This window comes from Euprymna scolopes, chromosome 11 (assembly GCF_053919585.1).
Source record: "Euprymna scolopes isolate OS-2025 chromosome 11, ASM5391958v1, whole genome shotgun sequence".
Taxonomy (NCBI): Eukaryota; Metazoa; Mollusca; class Cephalopoda; order Sepiida; family Sepiolidae; genus Euprymna; species Euprymna scolopes.
In genome coordinates this window covers 146,260,822-146,273,057 of record NC_136492.1, presented here as the reverse complement: position 1 = coordinate 146,273,057, position 12,236 = coordinate 146,260,822, and the positions used below count along the sequence as shown (strand labels likewise).

The 12,236-nt window shown below is 35.1% G+C and overlaps 1 protein-coding gene across 1 annotated transcript in view; it reads left to right on the top strand.

Annotated features, from left to right (window-relative positions):
* Window positions 1-12,236, top strand: part of LOC145288101 (neuroendocrine convertase 2-like) — a 415,880-nt gene that overhangs the window by 236,659 nt on the left and 166,985 nt on the right. Inside the window, exons 3-4 of the mRNA XM_080136159.1 lie at window positions 738-839; window positions 7,228-7,440. Of these exons, the coding sequence (XP_079992285.1) occupies window positions 738-839; window positions 7,228-7,440 (315 nt within the window). The remainder of the gene's footprint in view (window positions 1-737; window positions 840-7,227; window positions 7,441-12,236) is intronic.

The window sequence follows — 12,236 nt, the reverse complement described above, 5'->3', positions numbered from 1 at the left end:
TACCTTCTAAAATAACAGCAGTATGCAACACTACTTTGGTATCGAGCACTCTTTTATTAACCTTATCAAAACTTCATTGGTTACTTTACCTTTGGAAAATATTAACCTGAAATGATGTGTGTAACTCTGCCCCCACCCATGTAGCAGGGTTTAAACGTCAGACAAATGTTCCCTTTAACTCTCTAAAACCATTACCGACATGGCCGCTGATACAGCTATACTACATGAAAAGGAAATAATCTGAGATAGAAGCATGATTATGAAAAAGAAGTCTTTGAAAATGTCGTTTTACCTGGAAAGGCTCAAAACGTAACATGCGGCCGCAGCCGAGATTGAACTCGCTACACGAGTTTCTAGTGTAATCCGAAACCTGGCCGTAGCTGAATACTTGATGTTCTACCTGGGCTACCGAAGGTATTTTTTGTGACGCCATTAATATAGTTGGGTTGCCTACCACGGCTGAAGATAGGCACGTCTGCCCTCGAGAGAAGGATAGATCGCGCAATTTTCCCAACCTGGTATTTTATCTCGCGGTAAAATTTTATTAATTAAAAAATGAAATTAATAACATGGATTATTTAACTGTTTAAGTTTGCGAAAATATTTTTACATGACGTGATAAACTCCTATGATTTTATTTGATTATCTTAATGCAATTTTTATTATTGTAATATATATTCCTATATTTTGTGATGATTTTTAACTTCCATTTTCTTTTTTTTCTTTTTTTTTCATAGCTGGACCATTTGAATGTCTACCATTTTGTCCACCCTGAAGTGGCCACCAAATCCGTCAACTCGGCCGTACATTATGTGAACAAACTATCTGCGGATCCAAGGGTAAATGTTTATCTTTCTTCCCTCCATTACTATGTCCCACCTGGTTCTTTACCCATCACCTCCACAATGTTTGAGTGGTGAAGGCCGAATGTGTGGATGACAAACACATCCTCTACTAATTGATGTTCCTCTTTCCTAAAGTCAATTGTGTCTATCTTAACCATTTCAATCTGCCTAGTTGGAAATTAGTAAGGACCCCAGTGTACTCTGTCTCTCTCTCTCTTTCTCTCTCTCAGTCCTGTTATCGTTTGTTTTTATATTTTAATTTCTCTATTTATTTGAAAAAATTTAATTGGTTCAAAAGGAATAACATTGAAACAATTCAAAGAGTTATTTCTCCTTGGTCTCTTTAATCGATGAACAATTGGTATTTATTTGCTTCATTTATTTCTCCACGAAAGCAAATATGTGACACAAGGTCGTTTTTAATATGGGGGCGACCAGCTCCCCAAAAAGGGACATTCTGGAAATTGCCAAAAATAAAAATTGCCTTAGTATATAAAGGTTTCCCCTATATTGACTAAAGACAAATTAACTTAAGTGTAGTATCAGAACAGATACTACAGTGTGATCTTAACTTAAACAATTATTTTTACACTACAATCCCTGGTGAACCTAAATCATCATATTGAATGAATTCGGAAATTCTTTTGTTCACATTGGTTTCTGTATTCAGAATTTATTTCAGAAAAACATCGACACTTACGGGAGTGACTACGTGGAGATTGCTAATATCCTAAGTGAATGTTATTTCGTGGAACGAATTAAATTTGAACTTGAAACACCCAGGTCGTCAGTATATCTTTCACAACTTAACCATCTCACTTCCTAGTGAATCTAAATCGATTAATGTGACAGTACATTACTTACCAAAACCTGCCTGATGTGATATTGAAGCAGCTTATATATATATATATATATATATATATATATATATATATATATATATATATATATATATATACACACACTAGCAGGCCATTTTTTAACAAAATGTCGTAATATAAGCAAATTATAATGTATTTTCAGCTTCTCTTCCAATTTTCGGATTTTTTAATCGTGTTCAAACACATTTTATTTCCTTTTAGTGGGTTGATTGTTGCTATTTCTTATGAGTTAAGGGCAAAATAGATTCATTGATTGATATAATAATTAAGTGAATGATTTTGTGCTACGTAACAGATACTGTTAAGAATTGTAAATGTTAACTGAATTAAATGAATAAATTGTAAGATGGTCAACATCATGAAATTTGAATGTAAACTTTTGTCATTTATTCATTATTTATATATATATATATATATATATATATATATAGCTTGTTGGTATATATTTGAGTTTTAGCCGGACATGCAACCACACTTTATATATTAGATAACGATAATGTTTCATTTCTTAAGGCATTCAACAATGGGAAGACACATTCTTAGTTTTTACCCGAACTAAGTTGAGAGAGAAATATTTCTTCTATTCCTCAACTAAGAAATCCTGCTAGATTTAGGAAAATGTTTGTCCCCAATCGAGCGCCTCTTGTCGAGGAAATGGATCTCTTTACATTAAAACTGGATCTTTTAACTAATTTTGTCCTTCTAGGAGGCACGTAAATATTAACACATTTCTTCGTTTTTGTTATGTTGTTTTTTTGTTTTGTTTTTTTTTGTTTTTTTTCTATTTATTTTAGTGTTGATGGGAAGGCTGGGGAATAAACCTTCACATATGATTATGTAAAAACAACTAAGATTAATAACAGATGTTTTCTTCGAGTGGTCATATAATATATAAACTAGAAGAATAGTCGTCTCAAGGCGGAAAAAATAAATTTCACAAACGTAAGAGTTGCGCCATTTTTATGCCTCCTTATCAAGATTAAAATCAGCATCTAATACCAATTAACCTTGTGTCTAGTATCCTTATTCCAATTTTGATCATAAGTTATTACCCAGTGGAGACAATGCAATGTAAGTATAAACATAAAAATAGAATGTGAAAGATGAAATCTTATTCTTAATCTACATAATATTCTGCTTGTTCTTTCTTTAGTTAGTCCGCACGTTACGCTTTGTGAAAGGCCAAATACAATTTTTGAAGGCCAAACTGCTTTTTAAAAATGACAAATTTACAAAATTTGGCTTTAAAAAGGCCAATCTGGCAATCCTGGACAAAAGATGAGTGACCTCCCTTTGATGGAACCTCGTTTTTTAATATCATAACAATATTTGATCATTGTTGAGAAAGGAACTCGTAATAATTTTGATGTACAGTTTTTGCCGAAGAAAAAGTTAGTGAAATGATATGTAAAATGAAAGACATTCGAAAGAAACGGAGCAAAAAAGAACATTTTCTACTAAGAGACTGAAGCAGTAAATTAACGATTGTCTCTTACAATTTGATTTTATTTGTATTGAACTATCTAGCACAATATTACTTTCCGTATATTTATTAGTATTTATTAATTTATCTCATTTGGTTTAGTGGTATATTTAAAATGCAACGAACACTATTTTCATAGAAATTTTAAACTTTGCGTGTTGTTGGTTTTCTGTCCACAATCTTATTTTTTTAGTTATCCAGATAAATATTAGCATTATGAAAACTTTATTAACTTTTGTTAATCAAATATTTCTCATTTGATAGAATTTTCCCGGGCCCTGCTAGTTTTATATAATTGAAGAAAAAACTTTGTTTGGGAACTTACGAAGTTCGTTGCGAATAATTTATTTAAAAATAGAAATCTAAAAAAAAATACAGTTCTTTTCTGCAAATGCGTTTTTTTTTTTTTTTGTTTTTAAATATATTTGGTAACATATTTGTTACAGATGAAAGAAAACAATGTATTCTAAAAATCTTGATGCGGACTTATAGTGCAAAGAAACAAATGCCTGTTCTTACTATCTATAAAATGAGAATGTGCCTGTGAGGGCAACTCTCAACCTATGTACTCAACGAATTGTTTATCTACAGACTTGAAATTTGGTGTATAGAATATTCAGACATGTGTAAAACTTTTTAGTCTTTTTTCCTACACACACACACACACACATATTCTTAATTTTATACATAGATATTGCATTAACGCAATAAGAGAATTCTATCAAGACTTATCACGTCCCGCTGAGGTGATCACTGCTGTTTGATAGTCTGCAAAATTTTGAGTGTAGATATTTATGCATCGCAAGCTTATAACTCGCTCGATCAATAAGCTCCCCACAAATGGCGTAAGGATTCTTGTGACTTGTTTCTCCAAAACTCATTGTCGCATGTCCGTCTGTATTTTGCCTCTAAACAGTTTCAAGAGATTGTACAGAAAATCGTCAAATTTTCCTAGATTGTGGATTAACAGCGAATTGCCTTCGAAAGCTTTGCTGCGCTATGAAAACTAAATTGGATGTCACGAATTGTAGAATCTAAAACGTCACTGAAGACTTACCATTCCAACGGTAAATAAACAACCGATCGTTGTTAGTAAGATTCAACTGCACCGCCTCTCCACCCCCCTTTGTGGCAGCCAATCAAAACTTAGTAATCATTTGAAAGAAGTGTTCTGACTTCTTCCATGATGTTTCGAACTGAAGCAATGTGTTTGGGAAATCTGTTTATTCTGTTTAAATACACCTCCTTAATATACTCACTTCGTCACCAGGATTGATAAAGATCTGTCGTAGTTGCGACGATATTAGATGACCGAGTAGGTGATACCGCTTTCTCTTCCCTGCAACCTCTTTCCCACAGAAGAGACGTTGCGAGCCTATCATTACTCTATCGTTATTTTCATGGCAAGTGCTCGACTGAACTCCAATCTATCGTTCCACTATGCCAAACTTTCGCAAAAATAACTCGACTAGCTACAACTACTATAAACGATTTTCCCCACTCTCTATTTGTGCCTAAATCTAAACGCAGATTCCATGAACAATGCTTATTTCCCAGAAGTACCCGCCTGTGGGACACTATTCCGTTCTCCTGTTTTCAGGTTTAGTATAATATGATAGCTCCCAAATCCAATGTAAACAAATTCTTGACTCGCCCCCATAAATAATCAAATTCTACCCAATTCCCACCATTAACGATCACTACACTGCCATCTTACATTCATTAACCCGTATGCTCGAGTGGCCTTCGGACCTTGATAAGTGGTGACTCCAAGTAAAAAGAAAAAATGCTAGACTATTAATATAATATGAATTTTGTTCAAAACTTTTTAAACAATAACACACGAATGCCGTCCAAATAAATTTCTGGTAAAAGAGGGTTATTTTGTCTGCAAGGGGAAATTGTGTAAACTTCTTTTTTTTCCATTTTCACCCCAAACAAGGCACATTGCCACTTTGGTGTAGGGGGCTACTATCAGGGGCAGCAACTACTGGGGCACTGTTGGGATTTGAGCAGCAAGATGTCGGTTCACGTTGCACTTGAACTTCTGCATGTCAGTACAGTTGGGGAAGCAGGAACCTGGAATGGAATTCCAGAGTCTAGCGGTTCTGGGGAAGAAACTACTGGAGTAGAAAGATCTTTTACATCTAGAGATCTCTACTGTGTGAGGGTGGGATTTTGCAGTCTGTCGGGTTTGTCGAGGGTGTCTACGTCGTGGGGGCACAAGTTCTTCAGAGCATTCACCATTAAAATACTTGTAGAACAGGCAGAGGGATGCATGTCACCTTGTGCGTTTACATGTGCGTAAATCGGAATAGGTGCATGTGTGCGCGCGCTCTCGTTTATCAACTTTTGTGTATTCGTTGAACGGTATTTGTGCTTCGTCAGGTGTTATGTTGCTCCCCCCCCCTTTTATCCCCCAAAGTCTCCAAGGTCTCAACATATTTAAATTTGAGTTCAGCACCATGCAAAGTCTGAAGGTTCTTGTTTTCCGAACATTTCATTGCTGCCAAATCGGCTAGACCGAATTGTACGCACGCGATTTTTTTTTTTTTTTTTTGAGAGATAGAAACATAGAGGAAGAAAATTTGTTATTTTGTATCGCGTATCGATTGGACAAGATCCCCATATTCACTACCGCTGCTACTTCGCACTTTGTATTTCAAAATAAGTGTTTTTTATACGTGAACACTTTATCCCATACATTTCGTGTTTCATCCAAAATAGAAAGTGTACATGTTTAAAGATATTTCGTTTTAACTGAGGGATGTAAAGGTTTTAATTAGAAATTAAGGTTGGAATATTTACTAAGTCTAAAATTTACTCATTATGAAAACTTAAAAAATATTTTTAAAAAATGAAAGGTAAATTTGAAAAGATTATTTTGTAAAAAAAAAAAATAGAATTATATTGCCACCCCTCTTTTATAATATAGTCTTATCTTCAGGGTGTTTTTACCGCCTGCCATATAGATATTTTTATTGCTCTAAAAATATAAGGTTATGAAACGAATTGACATCTGTCTATTTTTCCAAGACGAGCGTGACTTTTAATTACATGGAATTATATTTCATTTAATGTTAACTATTTATTGAAATCACAAACGAACCTTTTCAATTCTCGTTTGAAATCCTCTGCAATGGATTCAATAAAATATAAGCTCTTACAAGTCACCAAACGTGACCTTAAGCTTTTTTTTTAGTGATTTTAGGATTAACAAATGAAGCATGCATGCCCCCCCCGTGAGTGCACAGTGAACGAGGCATAAAAAATGACTAAGTTCAGCATTTCCCCCCCCCCATTTAGTACCAAAAGTCCCCAGGGGCCGTCAGATCCTGGTGAAAATGAACAAACGGTGCAGTTTTAGGCCTTAGCATATGTAAATTTGAGTTCTGCACCATGCAAAAAAGAAATGACTGAGCCCATTTGCCCCCCCATGGGTTACATTCAAGAGTTTTCGCGAAGTACAGACAAACATTATATAGGAACCAGTTAGTTACAACTTTTCAGAAAGTTTTTATAAAGATCGAAGGTATCACTTTTTTAATAGGCACAAAAGTGTCAATTTTAGCCATTTTAACCCGAAACGCACCCCTGGGGGGGGGGCAACCGGAGCTTTCCCAAAAAATCCATTCTGTTACGTTAGGTGCACTTTTCCTTCTACAATTTATTTTACGTGTTTTTCCAAATCCATATGCATATACAAAGCACTATTTCATCACATGATGACATAGTGAGCTTCCATTTCTCCCGGCAAATAGAGAATGAAATTCATTTAGATAGGTGCACGTGGCAGTATTTTACGTTAATTTTAAATAAATTATTCATGCAAGTAATTATATATACGCAACACAATCCATAGGCAGCAAGCTAGCCATCCGCAGGAAATATTACTCAAATATCAAAGATATACCACAACTAAAAATTTGAAACCAGTCACATACATATGCCTCTATTTCAGACAGATATTTCTTAAAGATTACGTTGCTTAACTGTATTTTCTTTGTTCTGGTTTCAGGTGAGCCGCGTATTTCAACAAGAACATCTGTTCCGTTCCAAAAGGAACTCACCGCCCGTTATACACGACAAGCAACAGGAATTACACAGTTTTGCAATTACTGATAATTCGCTCTACCGACGTCTGGTGCCGCAATTCCAGACCAAACAAGTAATCAGTGACCACGAGTTTATGAAGTTTAACGATCCCTACTTTGCTGACCAATGGTATCTTGTAAGCCTCTCTTCCTATTTCTCGTATACTCGCGTATACACGCGCTCACACGTCCTGTCCACACATGCACGTTACTGTATCACCGTCTCCTCGTCCTTCTTTGTATCACCCTCTTCCTTCATAAATTTATCGCTTCCCTTAAATATTTTCAGTATCCCAAATAATTAATATAAACATCTTATTAGATCCCTCTGTTTGTACTCCACATTCTTAATCTGGAGGATTTATTTTCGCCAACTTCCGTTTTTCGCTTAATTCGATATTCTACTGGTTTTCTTAAAAATTGGTTTATTATTTGTTCCAAAGAATTAGCATAAAGTTATGACTATGAATACAAAAAAACTGAGACAAAGTATCTCTCTTATTCGAACGCTATATATATATATTTCGCGGGGCATATAAGTGGCGGCATAGAATTCGAAATTAACTCGCAAGTTGAAAAAATGTCTAACGATGAAGGATTTAAATCAACCTCTGATAAAGCTAACAAAGGACCTTAGAGTATTTTTCTTTCTTCCCATTGTTCAAAGTTAACGAGGAACGTTTAAACAAGTTTTTCTTCAATTAAGAAAAATTCCGAAAAAGTAGCAAAGCCCACTCAGCTACTTTAAACGAATATACATCCCTATCGCGGGACATCGCACGAACTAAATTGAGCAAATCAGACTTTCTTTATGAAATATCTAATTATCTCATTACGTTTTGTTTAATATTCGATAAAAGTATATATATGAAACCAGTATTTAATGGGAGAATTAATACCTGCCCTCTGACGATTAACAAAAATTGCACTTTTTTGCGTCAAAATCTAGTTTCCTTTTCCAACTCCAAAAACAGTTGGTCCTGAATATGACCTTAAACTATATCCAATGGTGAGGCCCCAGTTTGCGGGCTTTGAAGATTGTGGAGCCACCATTAATTGCCATTGCTCCCAGGTCCACTCTGACCCACAGTGGTAGTACCTGTTAGGGTCCCAACAATGGGTTGAATAGAAACCGATTTGAAAATATATATATATATATATATATATTCAAATCGGTTTCTATTCATTCATATTATATATATTCTATTTAAAAAAAATTCTTCCGAATCACTGGATTCGGCATTAAATAATCTGAAAAGGGTTGATATGCCATAAAACAACCAACCAACAACAGTTGCGATTGTTTAGATTATTCAAGGAGTAGTGATCGCAAAGAGATACAACTTTTGTTTTCTTTCTTTGTTGTTTTCGTGTATTGTTTGTCTCTTGAGTTACCGTAACATTGTAGAGATAAATGTGCAGATAATTTGTCATTTTGATTATAAATCATATTTTCTCTCGGATTTCCTTCGGATCATATGAAGTTGAAGAAAACAAAATTCATCATTTTAATGTGATTTTTGCTGTGAAATTGGATCAGCAAGGATTCAATTTCAAATCATTTTTATTTGAAAATAGCAGTCCATTTCATTACAATTATAGTTTTATATTGTTATTATCGTTGCTGTTTTATTTTGTTATCGTTGCTGTTATTGTTCCTGTTATTAGATACATCGAGGCAAATCTGAGCGGTTAGTATTGTCCACCGTTGGTCTGTCATGATTAGATTTGAAAAAAGAATTTTTCGCTAAACGCTCGCATTTTACTTGTCCATTATTCAAGCATTCTACAGGTCAGTGGGATACAAGTTAAACAATATTAACTTATTGTAATGGCGATTCAAAATTTGCATTGATAATTGATATGCCCCGCTATTATTATTTTTTTTTTAATTGTATTTTTCTTGTTTTTATCAGTTTTTATGCAATTATCATTCTTCCCAACTTATTTCACATCTAATTTAACCGCCTGGTTTTATAATAATACTTCAGAACAAACCCGACAATCCACTATCGCCTATAAGCGCAACGATTACTGCTTCTTTCAGTGGTTCCGTATATTTAGGTATCAATCTTTAACAGTGAATGCTCCGACGAAATGCAAGCACTTGTATGCTCTCGACGTAAATACCTCCGACAAACCCGACAAGCAGCTAAATCCCACCCCTTCACAGTTGAGATCCTTAGATGTAAGAGAGCCTTTTACTCCAGTAGTTTCTTCCCCAGAACCGCTAGATTTTGAAATTCCCTTCCGTTTTCCTGCTTCCCCAACTGTACTGACTGAAGTTCAAGTGTAACGTGAACCGACATCTTGCTGCCTAACTCCCCACATAGTACCCCTGTAGCTTATGTCCCTGATAGTAGCCCCTATATCAAAGTGGCAATGTGCCTTGTTTGGGGTGAAAATGTAATAAAAAAATCTTACTAATCCATCGGCATGACCTATTTTCTTTGAGAGTAGTTATTCTATTTTTAAATTATAATTCACCTGAACTTTGTATGTTTGCCTTGTGAGTCGGTATACCTTTTTTACAACAAAATATTATCAAGTTTATCGTCTGTTTGCAGTATAAATTCTCTTCCGTAGAGAAACTTATGAATTTATTTAAAACATATTCTTGCTAAACTCTTTTTCGATTTAACTGTAACTACATTGTGCGATCAGTAACGTTGTACGAAGCATGTACGATTGGTTTTGTAGATCTGTTCTTGAATTTATAAAGCAGTTGTACACCCAGTCCCTCACCACCAGTATTTACTGCTACAATGATTTTTCTATACGGATCGAAATGCGCTAACAGTAAATCTACAAACAGATTTTATTTTGTAAAACCATATAAGCATTCATCTGACCATATCCATTTTGCGCCCCCCTTCACTAAATTATTTAACGCCGGTCTTGTATCATATATATTAATATATATAGTACTAGCAGGCCGTCCAGCGTTGCCCAGTCGTAAAATACGCATAGATATACTTTAGTTAGTACAGAAACCGAGACATGTGCATGCGAGTATTATGCTTTTTTCCAAACCGTCCACTTCTTGTAAGTAAATAAAAGAAAAAATACTCGAGCTAAGATCGAAACTAAAACCTAAAGACAGCGAGTCATGTACAATAACCATTAAACCAGCATGACACCTTCTCTGGAAGGTGTTTTCAAACTACTTATTCTTAACATTAGTAATCTCTCCAATAAATGATTCACGCATGCGCATTCTTGAAACAGCTAACAAAAAGATAAAAATCCGATTTCTCCCACGTACCACCTTTTTTCAATTTTGACCTGTTAGCAACCGTTCTTCCGGATGAAAATGGATTAAAGTGTTCTACATGTCTGAATATCCTATATGCCAAATTTCAATTTTATAAATAGGATATTTAGATGTGTGGAAAACTTTAATCAGTTTTCATCCGACAAAAGGGTAGCTAATAGATCAAAATTGAAAATTCGTACTTGGGAGTCATCGGATTTCTGTTAACTTTTTCGCGGCAGTGAAACATGAGTTTCTTGCTGTTAAGAATAAGATTTTTTGAAAAAAATTTTTAAATATCGCGTCAAGCTGGTGTAATGGTTATCGTATTTAACTCCCTGCCTTTTTAGGTTTTGCTTTCGATCTCAGCTCGAGTATTTTTCTACTTACAAGAAGTGAACTGTTTAGAAAAAACATAATACTCGTATGCACAGGTCTCCGTTATAATTACTAATCCCAAGAATGTCCGGAGTTAAGTCATATTATCAGCTGCTGGCATGTTCTTTAGCCTCATCCATTTCTGAGCCTGACTTTCGCCCTTTTCTGTCAAAGATCTGCCTTGAATATTTTATCTCGCATTTTTAAGCACTCAGTTGAAAAATGCGGATTCTAACTATCTAAAATACTGCTTTAATACGCGTTTTGTGTTAAGTTTCATTTACGCTTTTAATCAAAATATCTAAAATATGCGATTTTATATTCCATATAAGCAAACATTTTGTGTATTTGCTGAAATCTGCTTAGGGTTACCTTGAGTTAGATTTGGACGTTGAAGAAGCAAGTCTTGTGAGTCGCATTTTGAAGTTGAGTTTAGACAGCAGTGTCGAATGTTGGTGTTGAACTTGTGACAACAGTGTAACGAGTGGTGGAGGTAATTTTCTTTTTTTTTTTTTTTTTTTTTTTTACATCAGAACCAAGAGAATGACAAAAACATTTTAGTGCATTAATTGACACACTTACTGTTATCTGTTACCGATCACCTTACTTTTTACGTCACAAAAAAATGAAAATTGTATCAACTGACTATTTCAAGGTTAGATATTTCCCCAAATTTCTTCTTTTTTTTTAATTCAATTTTCACCCCAAACAAGGCACAGTGCAACTTTGAAGCAGGGGGCTACTATTAGGGACTTAATTAGAGGGGTCATTATCAAGGGAGATGAGTAGAAAGATGTTTGTTAACATTACACTTGAACTTCTGCATATCAGTGCAGTTAGGAAAGCAGAATCCCGGAAGGGAGTTCCAAAGACCCGCAGTTCTGGGGAAGAAACTATTGGAGTAAAAGGCTTTCAGCTTGTCGGGTTTGTCACGTCGGGGAGGTACAAGTGTTTGCAGTTCGTCAGAGCATTCACCATTAAAGTATTTGTAGAACAGGCAGAGGGATGCAACATCTCGTCAATGGGACAGAGGCTGAAGCCTAGATGACAGTTCAGGACCTATCAGGTTGGCGACTCTCTTTTGAACCCTGTCCAGGAGCGAGAGACAAGCAGCAGATGCACCAGCCCAGATGTGACAACAGTACTCCATACATGGGCGAATCGTGGCCTTATAGAGGTATAGGATACTGTTAGGCTTAAGTAGTTTTCTAGCACGGTAGATATGATATTCATGAAGTTATGACATTTTATTTATTATCAAGTAATTTATACTGTCCATCGCTTTATTGCATGTCTTTTAAA